Source organism: Podarcis raffonei, chromosome 14 (assembly GCF_027172205.1).
Source record: "Podarcis raffonei isolate rPodRaf1 chromosome 14, rPodRaf1.pri, whole genome shotgun sequence".
NCBI classification, from domain to species: Eukaryota; Metazoa; Chordata; class Lepidosauria; order Squamata; family Lacertidae; genus Podarcis; species Podarcis raffonei.
Window position 1 is genome coordinate 30122501 of NC_070615.1, and position 18207 is coordinate 30140707.

General features: G+C 45.2%; 1 protein-coding gene across 1 annotated transcript in view; it reads right to left on the reverse strand.

Moving 5' to 3' along the window:
- The window catches only part of RAB26 (RAB26, member RAS oncogene family), a 116487-nt gene that overhangs the window by 9166 nt on the left and 89114 nt on the right, over window positions 1-18207 (reverse strand). The window contains exons 4-5 of the mRNA XM_053364663.1: window positions 13773-13839; window positions 8004-8056 (exon numbers count right to left, since the gene is read on the reverse strand). Of these exons, the coding sequence (XP_053220638.1) occupies window positions 8004-8056; window positions 13773-13839 (120 nt within the window). The remainder of the gene's footprint in view (window positions 1-8003; window positions 8057-13772; window positions 13840-18207) is intronic.

The following is an 18207-nucleotide window of genomic DNA, read 5'->3' on the forward strand; positions in this document are numbered from 1 at the left end:
AAGCAATCAGATCAGGAGGTTCAAGTTCAGGGAAGCAGCTGCATAAACCGGTATTCCTTCAAGAGCCGGCGGAATGCCAATGCTGATGGGCCCTCTCATATTTCGGCGTGGGTGGAATTCCACAACGCTGCTGCCACCAGTGAAAAACCCTGCTTCTATGTTACCATAAGCTGATCATCATCAGGCCATGGCAAAACTAACCTGGTTCCATTTGATGATTTTGAGGCCTGAACAGGGAGTGGAGAGGAAGAATGTTTTCCATCATGCATGCCTAGCACAACCCTATGATGCTGAGCCTGGTGGAAGCTGGGGCTGATAACAGACATATAGTCCTAAACATCTAGAAGGCACCGGCTTGGAGAAAGATGCTGCGACCGTTTTGTAAGTGCACCATTCCTGCAGTGCAGCAATTACTTGAAGATGGAAGTTTCCCTGCCTGCAGCCCAGTCATTGTTAATTAATCTCCTAGCTTAAATGGAAGAGGCCTACAGACTTCAGGTGGCAGAGCTCTTAAAACGAGTTAATGTGCTCTCCTCGGGAGTGTGTCATTGTGTTGCTCCCGATGGGGCTATTTCAGTTTTCTCATCTGCTCCAAGTGGAACTGCAAAGGGCCTCGCAGAGTTGCATGCAGGGTTTGTGCTTCTCCTGCTCTCATCAGGCTGCAATGGACCCTCCTGCTGCTGTGTTTATTAAACAGCCAGATGAACTGCTCCTCCAGAACAAGGATAAGAAAAGCCTGCTGGATCAGGCCAGCAGCCCACTGAGTCCTATTTCCTGCTTTCAGAAGCAGCCAACCAGATGCCTCTGAAAAGTCCACAAGCAGGACCAGAGCACATGAGCATACGAACCCAATAGGAGCCCACTGGATCAGGCCAGTGGCCCTTCTAGTCCAACATCCTGTTCTCACAATGGCCAACCAGATGCCCCTGTGCAGGACCTGAGACAAGAGCCCTCTCTGCTCCAGCAGTTTCCAGCAACTGGCATTCAGAAACATCCTTCCTCCAAGAGGGAGGGAGATCAAATATCATCATTAGGTAAAGGTAAAGGGACCCCTGACCATTAGGTCCAGTCGTGACCGCCTCTGGGGTTGTGGCGCTCATCTCGCTTTATTGGCCGAGGGAGCTTCCGGGTCATGTGGCCAGCATCAAAGTGCAAGTAGATAAATAGGTACCACTCTGGTGGGAAGGTAAACGGCGTTTCCGTGTGCTGCTCTGGTTCGCCACAAGTGGCCACATGACCCAGAAGCTGTACGCCGGCTCCCTTGGCCAGTAAAGCGAGATGAGCGCTGCAACCCCAGAGTCGGTCATGACTGGACCTAATGGCCAGAGGTCCCTTTACCTTTACTTTCCCAGATCCTAGTCCAACACTCTAACCACTACAACACACTGGCTCTGTAAAAGGACTGTAGTCAACATAGCATAGCTCTGGGAATGTTTGGGTGCATGTAGCTCCAGGGTTTTCTCCCTGTCACTTGGCAGACTGTGGGATGGCCTGGCAAGGTCATTTTGCTCTTCAGACTCCACTCTCGCTGGCCTGGATGACGCTTTTGTCTTCTGTGCCCTGGAGACGTTCCAACAACACACGTTCCTCTTTCTCCTCTTAAAATATGTTCCATCTTTGAGGAAAGGGGGAGGGAAATAAAGTGAGAACAAGCAACAGTTGAGCCAATAATTGCTCCCCATCTTGTAGGATTTTCCATTGGAATTAAATTGCAAATGCTACTAATGCCCCTAATTAAAGTCATTATTACACAGAGGAAATGAGGAGGCAACGCCTGGCAGCCTCTGCTCCTCGCTGTGTAAAGTCATCATGCTTTGCCTGCTGGTTTTTTGCGTGGGAGAAAAAAAAAGGGTTTAATAAAGTTTCCTAATTGCTTGGCCCTGAGGTACACAGTTGATACATCAGAAGCAACCTTCTGCTGCCCGTCTGCTACACGGCACGTGCCAAAATATGCTCGGATTCCACTTTCCAGAGGGAACGGGTCTTCTTTGTTTACTTATTTAATCCAGATTTATACCTTGCCTTCTGCACCGTGCCCCGGAAGCTCAGTGAATGCTGCAAACTATACAACCCTAACGCAGCAAAAGCAGCATCTAAAAACGGCACCAAGAAGTATAACATGAGCACGTAAAGAAGAAAGCAGGAACGTCTGGACTCAAAATAGTGCCATCAAGCAAAGCCGAAAGACACAATCAATGCAACAGCCTGAAAGCCTGTCTAAATAATTATCATAGAGAAATAGTCTTTGCTTAGTGGTGCAAGGCCATTAAGTAGATAGATTGGGCCCTCCCCCAAAAGAGGGTGTTGCAAAGCCTGGGGGCAACCATGGAAAACGCCTCTAATGCAACACACACACACGTCTCTGATGTTGGTGGGACACAAGATGCACTGCAACAGAAGATCAGGAAGGAAAGTAAGGAGGCCAGGGCGGGACAGTGGAATAGATCAAAGGCAGAACTCAAGGGCATCCGATGAAGCTGAATGAAGATTCAGGGCAGACAGAAGAAGAAATTTCTTCATGCAGAGCTTAGTTAAACCATGGAACTCTCTCCTGCAGGAGCCAGCGATGACCACCAACCTAGATGGCTTTAAAAGAGAACTGGACAAATTCATGGAGGAGGGGAAGGCTATGCCCATGGCTATGCTCTGCCTTCATGGTCAGAGGCAGCAATGTTCTTATGTTCTTATGCCCATCGCACCAGCTGTGTGAAAGAAAAGGGGGGGGACCTCTTTCTCCCTGGATTTGCCCCATCCTCTTTTATAGCCATCCAAGTTGGTGGCCATCCCCAACTCTTTGGGGAGCGAGTTCCATAGTTTAACTATGCATTTGTGTGAAGACGTATTTCCTTTTGTCTGTCCTAAATCTCCTATCCTCTTTGATCAAGAATTATGAGAGAAGTAAAACTTCTCCATCCACTTCCTCCACACCCCAAGCATCATCTTGGATGTCTTTATCATGTCTCGCCCTTACTCAATTTTCTTCTAAGATAAAAATCCCCCCCCCCCAAGGTTGCAGCCTGTCATCACAGGGGAGTCATGCTTGCCTCTTGATCATTTGGCGTGCCCTTTACTGTCCTCTTTCGAGCTCTACAATATCTCCCCCCCCCCATTTTATTTTATTTTTTGAGATGAAGCAGCTAGAACTGAAAACAGAATTCCAAATGTGGCATCACCATCGTTTGGTAAGACAGCACTACAATATCAGCACTTTTGTTTTCGATCCCTTTCCTAATGATCCCCAATATGGAATTTGCCTTGGGCAGAAGAACCCATGTCACTCAATTTAAATCGCTTCAAGGCGGGTTGACAGCAGAGGAGTGGTGCCTGGGCTCAGAGATCAAGGGATGTCCATGAAGCTTGCCTCCAGTATCAGTCATCCCAAATTTATTACTCAGCCTGGCAAAGCGCTCTTGTTAATTGAATGTATTTGGGGGCGGGGAGATGGAGGAGCCACGTATCATGGTACTTCCAGCAGAGCTTTTCCTGTGGCAATATCATGAAATCACGGAATTGTCGAGTTGGAAGGGGTCCCGAGAGTCATCTAGTCCAACCCCCTGAAATGATGCGGGGCAAGGAGGGGCAAATGCACTTTTCAACACAGCAAAAGTGGTTCCAGGAGATGGTCTGAAGACCCATGAAGCTACCACCTTGCTGAAGGTGGTCAGGATCTGATCAGTGCCTGCTGCTATGAGTTAGAATACTAGAAGCTGCCTTATACTGAGGGAGACCATGAGTCCATCTAGCTTAGTATTACCTGCACTGACTGGCAGCAGCACTCTAAGGTTGAAGGCAAGGATCATTCCCACTCCTACCTGGAGATGCCACTGGGGACTGAACCTGGCACCATCTACATGCAAAACAATGGCTCTACTAATCACCTGTGGTTTCTGCCCATAAAAATAAAGCAAGATTCCAGTCCCTGGGGGTCTCAATAAAGGGCTGAGTTATACAGAACACTGGAAACTGCCTTGTTTACATTCCCATCGTCAGTAAAAAAAAATGGATTCTTTAAAAAAGCAACATCACACTTAATATAAAATGTATACACTGCTTGATTGTTAACAGAACCTTTAAGCAGTTTACAAAAAAAAGTTAAAAACATTGAAATTGTTAATAAAATGCAAAGTTAAGATCCGGTGGTTTTATAATCAAAATATAATTAAAATAAACATTTAAGCTAAAAACAGATTAATTTCTACACGTCTGCATTAGCTTGATTGAACAAAAATGCTTTTAGGAGGTGCTTTAAAGAATAAATATACATTCCTGGTATCAACAGGCAGAGTTCCAAAGGGTGTTTGCTGCCAAACAAAAATACTTATTTTTTCCCCCAAGTATATTAACTGGCACCTGTCACAATGCCATTCCACAGATTAAAGAGGCCGAGTGAGCACATATGGGGTAAGGTGATCCTGCAGGTAAACTGGTCCCAAGCTATTGTGGGCTTTATATACCCATGGTTACACCTTGAATTTGGCTGCGTAATATATGGGCAGCCAGTGCAGGTCTCTGTGCAGTGGTCTCATGCTGGCGGGGTAGGGTCTCACTCTTGTCAGCAGTTGTACTGCAGCATTCTGCACTAACTGCAGTTTCTGGATCAAGCACAAGGGAAGCCCCACATTGCAGTAATCCAGCCCTGAAGTAACCAGCGCCTGGACTACAGTGCTCAAGCTCCCCTGATCCAGGAATAGCCGAAACTGTCATACCAGGTGCAGCAAAAGGCACTTTTAGCCCCTGAGGCTACCTGGGCCTCCAAGAAGCAGAGTTGAGCCCAGAAGTGCCCCTAGACCAGGAGTCAGTAAACTTTTTCAGCAGGGGACCGGTCCACTGTCCCTCAGACCTTGTGGGGAGCTAGACTATATTGGGGGGGGGGAATGAACGAATTCCTATGCCCCACAAATAACCCAGAGATGCATTTTAAATAAAAGGACACATTCTACTCATGTAAAAACATGCTGATTCCCGGACCATCAGTGGGCCGGATTTAGAAGGCGATTGGGCTGGATCCGGCCCCTGGGCCTTAGTTTGCCTACCCATGCCCTAGACTGTGCAATGTACATTCGGTGGAAACGGGGCTCTCCTTTTTTGTTTTCTCCATCACGTTAACGGCATGTAGAAGCAGCACAATGTAGGCTAAAAGGCAGACTTAGCAGCATCCTGACTCTCTCAACACCGCCTGAAGTGTCAGAACAGCTCTGAGGTTGCTAGATAAAAAAAAAGGGGGGGGGAGTCCACGTTTCAACCAATTTATCCCGGAAACTCTTTCGAAGCTGTATATCCAGGCACTTAATCTTCATGATATCGGTAGTGTCAGAGATATCCTTGTAGCAGATTAATAAAAGGCAGCTCACCTTCCTTCTCCAGAAAGCAGTAGTCTCAAAACCTCCCCTGTTAGCTTTCCAGGTTTATCGGAATAACATGAAGGCATTTTTAAAAAATACTGTTATCCCAAGTACAGATATAATTCCAGTGGAGATGTGACGCTTAACCACAATCCGTTGCCAAAATCCTGGTAAAGCAAGCAGCCTTTCTCAACCTGTGGGTCCCCAGATGATGTTGAACTACAACTCGCATCACCCCTAGCTAGCAAGGCCAGAGCTCAGGGATGATGGGAGTTGTAGTCCAACAATATCTGGGGACCCAGAGGTTGAGAACCGATTTTAAGAAGAGCCTTCTGGATCAGGCCAATGGCCCATCTAGTCTAGCATCCCACTGCCCAACTGGATGCCCCTGGGAAGCTCACAAGGAGAACTTGAGTACCACAGCGCTCTCCCTACTTGGGATTCTCACCAGCTGGCATTCAGAGTGATTTGGGAGAAGAAAAGGCTAAGGAGTAAGGCCTACACAAATCTGGAGTGGAGTCCCTAAGCCAGTTGGGATGATGCTTTGTATGCCTGCTTCTGGCAACTCCTGCACCAAAGCTGGCGCCAAACATATTGATCTGCTTTCCTTTGGACCACATCAGCAAACCCAAAAGGGGGGTCGTCATCTGGGCAGCCCAGGACCTCCAAACACACTACCCGGGCTTGTGTCCCGGGGGAGACCACTTCAGAGCGGTATCACTGCATCCCCGGAAGCACACTCTATGGTCTCTTGAGACAGACAGTTGCCAACCACAACAACTGGAATTGCTTGTTCGGTTGGACTCCAAGTCCAAATATGGCAGTGCTCTGGCATGACTTTTTGAAAGGATTCCTTGTTTTAAAAGCGGGGAGGGAAAGCCCCTCTTCTTCTAAGCTTTCTTGTGCGGGGGTGTGTCTCCATCTCAGAACAAATGACTACTTGCTTGCTATAGGTATAACTTTTGTGACACAAAAGCTCCACAAATGTGGTTGAGGGACAAATTTATGCATTAAAAACAAATCAATCAATAATGTATGTCTGGTGTGTTTAGTCAGTGGACCAATATTTATCTGAGGGCAAAGAAAGATGAAGCACGTAAAAAGAAGTCACGGCGGAGTCCTTTGCCAACAGGCTGAGCCCAGCTTGGACAAGCAGCAAAACATACCATCCAACATTTGCTGGTTCAGTTATCAGTGTTGCATCTGTGCAGAGACAGGTGCTCCCCTTTTCTCATTTAGTGTTGCATTTGTTCATGGTTAAACTATGGATCTTGCTCCCATAGGAGGCAGCGATTCCCACCAGCAGTGCTTTTTTTCAACATGTGGGTCATGTGGCCAGCATGACTAAGCCGCACGGAAACACTGTTTACCTTCCCGCTGGAGCGGTACCTATTTATCTATTTGCACTTTGACGTGCTTTCGAACTGCTAGGTTTGCAGGAGCAGGGACCGAGCAACGGGAGCTCACCCCATCGCGGGGATTCAAACTGCCGACCTTCTGATCGGCAAGTCCTAGGCTCTGTGGTTTAACCCACAGCGCCACCCGCATCCTTCCTCCCAGTTAAAGAGGAGGACCCCCCCAAAAAAAGAGGGCAGGAAAAGATGAGACGGAATGAAACCTCAGGAGCAAAATATTTTGCCACCAACTAAATGATGAGTTTCTGACCACACCAGAGCTTGCCCCCGCCCCCCGCAGTCACATGCAAAAGACAAAGGACACCGTTTTAATTTAAACCTGCTGTATCTGAGGGAAAAGGCCCCAGAGGGGAAAGCCAACCTCCCAGAGATGTAATTTCCTCATCCAAATTCAATACTGTGGCCTTTTAAACTTACTACTGCTATTATAATTGGTATTCTCCCAAGCTCCTTAGTCCTGCGAGCTAACTAATTCTGCACATGGCCATTTTTCTCCTAATACTGAAAATATCAGAAGTTGCCTGAGACGATTGGTTTGAACTGCTGGAAGATCAGGGCCATCTCCTTTGTAGCCCTCCAAGCGCGCAGACAAAGCGAGGCCTACCAGAGACCAATTTAAACTGCAGCAGCCTTTGTCCAACGTGGTGCTGGAGGTGTAAATAATTACTGGACTTTGAAAAACTGGCATAGAACTATAGAACTGTAGAGCTGGAAGGAACCTCAAGGATCATCTTATCCAAATCCCTGCAATGCATCATGGGAGATCAAGTTCCTCAATTTTGTTGAACTGATTAGTTTTAATTGGATTTGGAATCAATGAGTAATTAACTGTTACAGCTTTGAATTTTATCGTCTTACTATCTTCCTTAGTGGGTCTGTTCAGAATAATGCTTTTTATAGCGTAGGGGGCACAGGGGGTGAGTTTATAGGACCAAGGGGACAGTGACCCAATAAGGTTTGGGAAATGCTGCTCCAGGCAGTGTTTAACGGAGAGGTGCAGGAGTTGTGATGTCTTCTGGAGAAGTCTTCCTTCAGTGAGCAGCTGCTGTTTGGGTCTTTAGTGTAGGAAGAAGGGAGTTGCGGGGGGCTTCCAGTGTCATGGTGGCTGGGAGGATTAACAAGCTGCTCCATGCCCTGTTCAGCAGCCCACTTTGTCAGGACCAAACCTTTCGGCATCATGGAACAACCGGAAAAGGCACCAGAATTCTTGCACCCCTGGACATCAGCAACCATTGTCAAGACTTACCTGGATGTTGTCGAAGGAGGTTCTGTTAGTGACGTCATAGAGCAGCAGCAAAGCTGAAGAGGAAGACCAAGGGACAGGGAGAGAAGGCAAGGCACAGGTCAGCCCGCTAGTCAAACACCACAGATTAGAACCACAAAACTAGAGAGCTGGAAAGGGACCAAAGGGTCGTCTAGTGATATCCATGTCCCTGCAATGCATGCCTTGTATTTTACATAGGACAGTACATTTGGGGTCGGGTACCTTTTGGCCAGGGCTGAATTAGGCCTCTTTTTTAAGCCCCTCAGGACTTTTAAGCCCAGACACCTGCCTGCTCTCCAGCCCACCCCAGTCACATTTCAAACCCGCCTCCCAGTCTAACTGGAATTTCTCCTTACAGTGTAGGAAATGTCATGAAGAATATTGGATGCCACTGAAAAGGAGGGTGCTTGTGAGGAGTGGGAAAATTTGATTCTGTTCAAATAATAAGGTGGTTTATGGACCCCTGTGGTGCAGGTACAAAGCAAACAGAAACACACCTCTCTGCCACACAACAAATGCAAAATTTAGCCTGTGGATTTTGTGGTCTCAGCTTCACTGGAGATATTTAAACAGAGGTTGGCTGGCCATCCACCAGGGCCTTTTGAGCTGTGATTGCGGGGGGTTGGACTAGTTGACCTTTGGAGGTCCCTTCCAATTCTACGATTCTATTCTTTGATCCACCCCAGCTCTTCATACCTCCAGGGTTCCCGTGGTGAGAAATTCTCTCTTCCTGCTTCTGCATTTTTCCTTCTCATCAGCATTTTAATCACTTTCACTTAACGAGCTCCCTTTCCACTTGAGAAACCACTAACTGATTCTCTGAGAGAGCTCTAAATTTTTTACTACTGAAGTTTTAACAACAAGCGTTTGGGAAACAGCTGAGTCCTGGCAGGCCTGCTTCCTGTGGTCTTTAATTCACGGGCAATGCTTTAGTTGGCGAGTGGAAACTGGCCTGGAAGAGGCTTCCACACATACACACCCCTTGCTCTCTGACCCCTCAGCTTTGCAAGACTAGTAGATGGGGTGTCGGGGGGGGGGGCAAGGATTTCTGGAGTTGTCCCAATGCCTTCTTGGGTGTCCCATTTTGGCAGAGCTGGTGTCATGGACTGGCTGAATTGCAGAGGAGTGGTGGGAGGCACCAGCAGGGGAACCCCCAAGGGAAGAAGGCTCAGAGCCAGGGGATTAGCAGTGGGACAATGACAAGTGGTCAGAGGGAGAAGAGAGGGCAGACTGGGAGGAGGAGGAGGTGTCAGAAGGAGAAGAGGCAACAGGGTTGAGTGAGCAGGGAGATGCAATGGCAGGAGAGGAAGTGGGCCATGAGACAGAGATGAGGCAGGCTGCTGAAGAAGCCAGGGAGTCTCCCCCTCTTGCTGCGACCAGCCCCCCCCCCCCCGGTCTCCTAGAACCTGCAGAGGAATGAAGAGGGAAGAGCAAAGAGAGACAAGACGGCGGAGCCTTAGGCTGCTGAGGAAGAACCTTAGAGAGCAGTGAGAAGGCAGGGACTTCAGGCCTCGCAACTGCCTCTTTTGATCGAGACTGGGGAGGGTTGCTGTGACCACTAGGCATGAGCTGTTTTGCTTCTTTGAATAACGAGTTCACTGACATCAGGTGCTTTATGGTTTTATTGCTGACCTACGCCTGACTCCAGCTTCTGTCAGCTGTTTGGGATTGCAAAACAACCTCCAGGCCAGCTTTCCTCTCATGGTGCTCTTTCTACTGGGTGGAGAGTGTGTGGGCAGCAGGAGGGAGAGGCAATTGCGATGGGACCCTCACCTGCCCTGCCCTGGTTCCACAGAGGAGCACAGAAAGCAGGCAGACAGTTGTTTGTTGTAGGCCTGGGGAGATACCCTTGAGAGCTCTGACTAGGTGAATGGAGCACTTTTGAGCCGCTGCCTCTATCCCACCCCTTCTGGAGTCTCTTAAAGGGTCAGCTCTCTGGCCTGAAGGCAGGACCCCCTCCTGGCCTCCCAACTGGTGGTGCACAAGCCTGCACTGCTTGGACTGGTGAGGTCTTGCCAGAGGCACACTGTGCCAGGGGAAAGGATATTGGCCATAGTTCTATGGGCCTGGTTACAATGGCAGCTGGTTCAGTGGCCTCCTGCTGCCAGCCTCAAGTTCAGTGGTCACCTGATGATGATGATTTAACACATTCCTCCAAGGAGCTCAAGGTGGCACACATGGTTCTCTTCCTCACAACAACCCTGTGAGGTAGGTTAAGCTGCGAGACTGTGACTAGCCCAAGGTCACCCAATGAGTTTCATGGCTGAGCTGGGATTTGAACCCTGGCCTCCTAGGTCCTAGTCCAACACTCTAAAAACCACGCCACATCAGGCTCAGATCCAGGAAGCTGGTCACTTCCTTATCTGAGGACACTGTTGCCTCCAGCTCAGTATCCTGGTTGCCCCTGGGGTCGTGACATTGCCTGTTCAGCCAAAGGGAAGTGGGAAGCAACCCACTTAATCTGGAGAATGATACTAATTTGCCCCACCTTCCTTGTTCTGTGCACCTTCCCCCACTTTAAAAAACCTCTGTTTCCTGCAGACCTTTGAAGGCTTCCTTTGAAGGCTTCCAGTGTGAAAGTTTCCTCCTTGCTAATGAGCTAGGCAGAGACTTCAAGGCACTTCATGGGGCTGCCTGCCTGACTTTAGAGGGCTGGGAGAGCAGCAATCTGAAGAAGGAAACAGCGCTTGCCAGCATCTGCTGGCAGCCCTTGACAAGGCAAAGGGGGCTTTTCATGCTGTCGCTTTCCCTGGTTGGAATTCTGTGCAAGTTCAAAGCATGCAAGGAAAGGAAGAGCCTAGCTCGAAAAATTGGGTGGATCAATCCAATTCCACCCCATACCCCCCAAATATCCCACCATTTAGCTCCTTGATCTTCCTCTGCAAGAAGTGACATTCCTTTTGCCTTTTGCAAAATGCCACTCTCTGCAAAGTCACTAGTGAGGCCGGGGAGGAGAGGTAATGGCCCTTTGATGTTGGAAACTCTGAACCAATGTGGCAAATCCCATCCCCTCTGAAGACTGTGACCAAATGCCAGGTAAGGGACAGTATGGTGTAGTGGTTAGTGCTGGACTTGGACTTGGGAGACCAGGGTTCAAACCCCACTCAACCACGAATGAAGCTCATTGGTTGACCTTGGGCCTTGCCTCTCAGCGTAAGCTACCTTGCAGGGTTGTTTTGGGAATTAAATGAGGAAAGGGAAAACCATGTTTGTCACCTTGAGCTCCTTGGAGAAAAAGGTGGGATACAAATGCAACTAATAATGATTATAATAAGAAGAACAACAGCAACTTTCCCCTTGCTTTCCACTTGCTCTGCCAGGCTGGAGAAGCATTTTGGCGAACTCGAGATCAGGGGCATCTCTCTCTTAGTGTTAATGGAATGAACCGTCCAGCGAATAGGAAGAATATCTCTCATTGGATTAAGAGAGAGGAAGATGATGTGGTGTGTTTGCAGGAAACCCACGTGGCTCAAAAGGATAATCATTTACTAATTAATATAACCAAAGGGCATAAAGATAGCATTTCATGCAGCAAATAAAACTAGATAGGTAGCTGTAATAATAACAGGCAGAATCACAGAACTATAGAATTGGAAGGGATCCCAAGGGTCATCTAGTCCAACCCCCTGCAAGGCGGGAATCACAGCCTAAGCGGGGTAGGTGTGGCTTCCCTAAAGTGGCTTCATGGGCCACATGGGGAGCCCAGAGGGACCACGTTTGGCCTGCAAGCTGAAAACTCCCCAACTCTGTGCTAGAACCTCCAGCCAGTGCAGGGACAGGCTGTGATGACAGGATTCAAAACATAAAAGTTTTCAAATCAAACCAGGAAAGATATCTGGCCAAAGCCTTTTTAAAGTCCTTTTCACATGGTCTCTATAATTGGCCTCACTCATGAGGGGATAAGGAGGCTTTCAAGGAGCTCAAGAGTTGTAAATTACAGAGCTAAAGTTCCCAGAGTTCCCTGGGAGGGGGGACAGGTTGCTAAACCACTCTGGAAATTGTTGCTTTAGGAGGGGAATAGGGGGTCTTCTAGCAACTCTCGGTACCCATAATTCTTTGGGGGAAGCCGTGACTTTTTAAAGTGGTATAATAGGGATTTAATTGTATGCTTTGTATATGACCTGAATCCACCCTACCAAAGAAGAATAGCAGATTAAGTTGATGGATTATGCTGAAATGGCTAAAATGACAGGAGGAATCAGAAATTAGGAAGACGAAAACTTTAACAAGGAATGGGGGAAATTTATAATTTATCTTAAAAACCATTGTAAACAGCTAAAATCGTTAGCAGGATTGGAATGACATTTGTAGTTTAACGGTGAATTTTGTACATAATGGAGATGTAAAAGATTTGGATTATCATAAAAGATGCCGGAGGAAATGATTAACAATAGGACCCACAAAGGGGAGGAGGGAAGTCCAGGAGATTCTTTGGAATCTTGTTTTTATGTTGTATGTTGGATATGTGATTGTAAAATATGAAAAACCAAATAAATAAGTTTCATAAAACAGAGAAAAGCAAAAGAAAGAAAGGAAGGAAGGAAGGAAGGAAGGAAGGAAGGAAGGAAGAAAGAATCTGGCCTGAGTCCAATCCAGCACTGGGAACCAATTGAAGTGGCTGAGGGATACCAGAAACTGACAGCTTGTAGAAGTTCAGAAGGGGGTGAGATGAAAGGGCTCATTGCTTTTAAAAGACAATTTTAGGAATGTCAAAAGGTCCCTTTTAACTGTTTTCCAAGGATGTCTCTCAAAGTGCTCAAACCCAATACCTTCATTCTCCACTGACTCTCTCTGCTCCCATTTACAAACCTGGCTGGCTTTGTAATTCTGTGCCATCATCCACTGCTCACTACATGATCTCTTATTGGCTGGGCTAGTCCATGTCACTAAACTAGGAAACTGAAGAAGCAGTGTTTAGTGATGAAAGCAAGGATGTGGTATTGATGAAAGTAGGAGGGCAGAGATGGGAGCTGGAAGCCCTCTTTGTCCATTCTGCTGAAGACCAGCAACTTTGGGGCTCCTCCTCTCCCTGAAATACTTCTGTCCCAGCTGGTCACTAGAAGAACTTGTAACAAAGAACTGGTACCCAAATTTGCAGTTTTCCTCCTCCCTCCGAAATCCATTTTCCTCTTGTGTTGTGTCTTTCATATTGGAGCTGCAAAAGGTAAGGGCCTTCTTGTATTTACTGCTTTGGGATGCAGGAAGCTGCCTTATACTGAGTCAGACCATTGATTCATATAGCTCAGTACTGCCTACACTGACTGGCAGTGGCTCTCCAGGATTTCAGATAGGAATCTCTCCCAGCGCTACCTGGAAATGTCACTGGGGATTGAACCTGGGACCTTCTGCAATTAACACAGGTACTCTACCACTGAGCTATGGCCCTTCTCCTAGTTGATTTTGGGGTGGGGTGGGGAGGAGAGTGGGTTTTCTAAATAGATAGATAGAGGGATGGAAGAATGTTGCTGAAACCACAGGCAAGGGTACAACAATAATCATGTGTGGGCTTGAAAAGGGGCAAAGATTTTCATAACTAGGAGGTTTGGGGAAAATACTTCTCTTTTTTCCAAATTTGTTTATTTTATTTATTTGTTCGATTTCTGTACCACCTTTCTGCCCTGCTTCCAACCTGAAAATCAAAGCAGAAGACCAATGGATGGAGTCCCAGGCTGACAACAGTTTCTCTCTTCTAACTTGCCCCACTCAAACTGAGTTTCAATCAGAAAGTAAGAAAGGCTTAGAGGTTCCTACCATGGGCGTCTCGGTAATAGGCATGTGTGACACTGCGGAACCTCTCCTGGCCGGCTGTGTCCCAGATCTGAAAACATCAACAATCAATGAAGTCACAAGAGGCCAACTTGTAACACACATCATCTCCTTCCTTCCATCCCATAAGTCAATGCCCCAAGTCAGTCAGGGAGGTGGGGAGAGAGGGTAGATTCATTCTTCTCTTGCTGAAAGCACCTGGTTGGTAGGAAGTGACATTTCCCTTTTTCAGCTTGTTTATTGGGGTTTCCAAAATTCTGAGGGTTGAGTCCAGACCTTTAATGGACTTGCCTATAATGGATCTTTACAGGAACCACCTGCCCACAGAGCCTCCGTCTCCCCAGGATGTCTCCCCAGGCTTCAAATTACAGACTGCCCTTGACGCACTGTTTTGGAAATTGTTGAGCAGAAATCTAAAGTTGTCCTTTCTGAAAAGAAGCAGGAATTTGAGCTCCTCTCTCCACAATCACCAAGGCAGCTCCCCCGCCCCCGCCCTTGGTGGAAGGTGTCCTTCCTAACAAGGAGCTGAAGGGGCCCCATCAATCTGAAACATGATTAATTTTCTCAGCCCGCAGAGAGATGTTGATAAAGATAATTATAGGCAAAAGGTGACATGAGTAATGCCTCTTCAAAACGGGCCGTGCCATTCCTCAGCCTGGCAGCATTCTGAAGCCGTTCCCATTTACTTGACGAACAGCTTACGGTGCATCCTTAAATGAGAAAATCCATCCGACAACCAGCCAGAAGGGCACCCTCATAATTAGATTTATCTGCCTTTAATGGACTAAAGGCATTTTCACAGGGTGAACCATCTTCCTCTGTTGTGTGGGGAGAGGATTGCCAATGCCACCAGTCCCATCAGCACTAAAAAAAACCCCCACCATTTTGCACATTCCCTAAGCCCCTTCTGAAGATGGAGACAGGCGGTGACAAATTGCTACCTGTGGAACTGTTGGTGCTGTATTACGGTATCCCCCCAACTGATCAAGACTATGTGGCAGGACTTGGTGGGTTTTCAACGTCTCTAGAAGGGATCCATGTAAGTGTGAGCAGAAGGAGAAAGGAGGTAGCGGAAGACTTCTAACAGCACAGCACCCTGATGCCTCAGGGGGCTGCATTGTAGCATGAGCACCAGCAAATAATGGAAATACATTTGTTTGTTTGTTTGTTTGTTTGCAGCCAGTCATAATAAAGAGCATGTAACAGCTGAGGACCATTTCTATTAGCAACGATAGCTATGTTTTACATTCACAGTCTGCTATTTCTAAAAACCAGCTGCTGGAAACAGCAGGAAGGGAAAGCGCTCTTCTGCTGGGGGTGGTCCTGTTTGTGCGTTTCCCATTGGGGCATCTGGGTGGCCGCTTTGAGAACAGGAGGCTGGACTAGATGGGCTGCTGGTCTGAGCCAGAAGGCTGTTCTTTTTATTTTGTATTTCATAAAATTTATGAAGAGGGGGACCTTCAAAGCAGTTTAAGAAATGATAAAACCATTTTTAAAAATCACTACAATACTTTAAAATGTACACAAAGTCAAAATACTAAATCAGGTTAAAATTCACAACAACTTTCGCCCATTGAATCATTACCGTTTTAACTTCCTCATCCTTTGTATGCCATTCGAGTAATAGTTTATACATTTTTGACAATACTTTTACATCACTGTTCAAAATTTCTTGCTGAAACCTTGATTTTTTTCCTGAATAACCTTTCTCCCGCATCTCTTTTTTAAACATTGCATTCAATTGAAAATAATGCAGCCAATCATACACCTTTTCTTTAACCTCTTCATATGGTTTCAGATTCCATTTATCACCTTCTTTAATTATTAAATTTTCATATGTAATCCAATCTCCTGTCATATTGACTTTTTTCGTACTCATTATCTCCAGTGGGGATAACCACATTGGTGTTTTCGGCTCTAATAGGTTTTTGTACCTATTCCATACTTCAATTAACGTACCTCTAAAAATATGACTTTCAAAACCTTTATGCACTCTGTTTTTATCACACCATAAATAAGCGTGCCACCCAAATCTGTTGTCATGTCCCTCTAAATCCAACAATTCCGTATTCTCCAATTTTATCCATTCTTTCAACCAGCAAAGACACGAAGCCTCATAATATAACTTCAAGTCTGGCAGGGCAAAGCCTCCTCTTTCTTTTGCATCTGTTAATATCTTAAATTTAATTCTCGGCTTTTTGCCCTGCCAGATATATTTTGACATTGTTCTTTGCCATTCTTTAAATATAGTCACTCCTTTAATTATTGGTATCGTCTGAAACAAAAACAACATTTTCGGGAGCACGCTCATTTTTATCGTTGCAATTCTTCCCCAGAACGATAATCTCATTCTTGCCCATACGTCTAAGTCACGTTTAATCTTATTCCAAACTGGTACATAATTATTTTGAAACAAGTCAATATTTCTAGGAGTTAACGTGATTCCTAAGTACTTTACTTTTTTTACCACATTCATTTCTGTTTGCTGCTGTATTTCTTCTGTAACTTCTTGATCCAAATTTTTAACCATTATTTTGGTTTTTTTCCTATTTAATTTAAAACCTGACACCTGACCAAAATATTCAATTTCTTCTATCACTTCTTTAACACTCTGTATAGGATCCTCAATAGTTATAACCAAGTCATCGGCAAAGGCTTTAACCTTATATTGATTGCCGCCCACAGTTACTCCTTTTATATTTTCATTGTTTCTTATAGTTCTTAGGAAGACCTCCAGGACCGAGATGAATAACAGCGGGGATAACGGACACCCTTGTCTTGTACCTTTCATTATGGCAATATCTTCTGTTGTAACATTGTTCACAATTAATTTTGCTCTCTGTTCTGAATATATTGCCTTTATACCACTTAAGAAAGATTGACCCACATCCATATATTCTAAATTCTTTAGCATAAATTCCCAGTAAATGTTATCAAAGGCCTTCTCAGCGTCCACAAAAATCAACATCGCTTGTTTATCCTTCCCGCTTGACAAATATTCAATTATGTTAATTACATTTCTTATATTATCTTTCATTTGTCTCCCGGGAAGGAAACCCGCTTGATCCTTATGTATCATTTCATTCAGAACCTTTTTCATCCTATTTGCCAAAATATTTGCAAACATTTTATAATCGTTGTTCAATAACGAAATTGGCCTGTAATTTTTAACCTGCATTAAATCCGAGTCTTGTTTGGGAATTAACGTTATGTATGCTTCCTTCCAAGTTTCAGGTAGTTCTCCTTTTTCCAATATCTTGTTCATTACATCTTTCAGTGGTACAAGTAAAGTGTGTTTCATTTCTTTATAGTATCTTGCACTGAATCCATCCGGCCCTGGCGCCTTCCCATTTTTTAAGTCCTTTATTGCTCTTGAAACCTCTTCCAATTCTATTGGTTCATTCAATTTAATTTTATTGCTGTCTGATACTTTTTGCACCCCTTTCTTCTTTAAATATTCTTCTATTGCTTTAATGTTAAGTTTCTCTTTTCTTTTATATAAGTCTTTATAAAAGTCCACAAAGCCTTTCCTTATTCCCTTCGGGTTCTCTATCTCTTGATCTTCTATTTTGATTTTCTTAATTATGCTTTGTTCCTTCCTCTTTTTAATTTGCCACGCAAGCCATTTTCCAGATTTGTTTGCATATTCAAAATTCTTTTGCTTCATTCTTCTTATATTCCATTCCACTTCTTTATTAATTATCATTGCAAATTGTGTCTGTAACATTTTTATACTCTGTTTTACTTTCTCATCACCTAGCCTTGTCGTTAATTTCTTTTCGTTTTCCATTATTTGTTTTAAAATTTCCTTCTTCCCTTTTTCTCTCATTCTATTTTTAATTGAATTTTGTTGAATGAAGAATCCTCTCATTACGGCTTTGCTGGCGTCCCAGACCACACTTGTTTTCGTTCCTTTATTAGAGTTGTTTACAAAATAGTCCGTCAAACATTTCTTCGCCATATCCACAATTTTTTGGTCATCTAGAAGGTTTTCGTTTAGCCTCCACCTGAAGGACTTTTCTTCACTCCCTTTTAGAATGGCTTTCACCGCATTATGGTCTGATAGTACTTTGGGTTGAATCTCAATCTTTAATATTCTTGTAGTTAACTCACCAGAAACCCAGATCTGATCAATTCGAGACATTGCTTGATTAACTTCTGAATAGAAAGTAAATTGTTTTTCTAACGGGTGTCTCAATCTCCAGATATCCACCAAATTACAGTTTTCCGCCATATCAAAAAAGGTTTTCGGTAGTTTCCCTTCTTTCGATTTACCTTTGGCCCGAAGTCTGTCCATTTCCATTGAGACCACCCCGTTGAAATCTCCCATTATTATTATTTTCTGATCCAAATATTCAAATAATTTTTCCTCCAATCCTTTGAAAAAATCTGCTTTGCATCCATTTGGTGCGTAAACTCC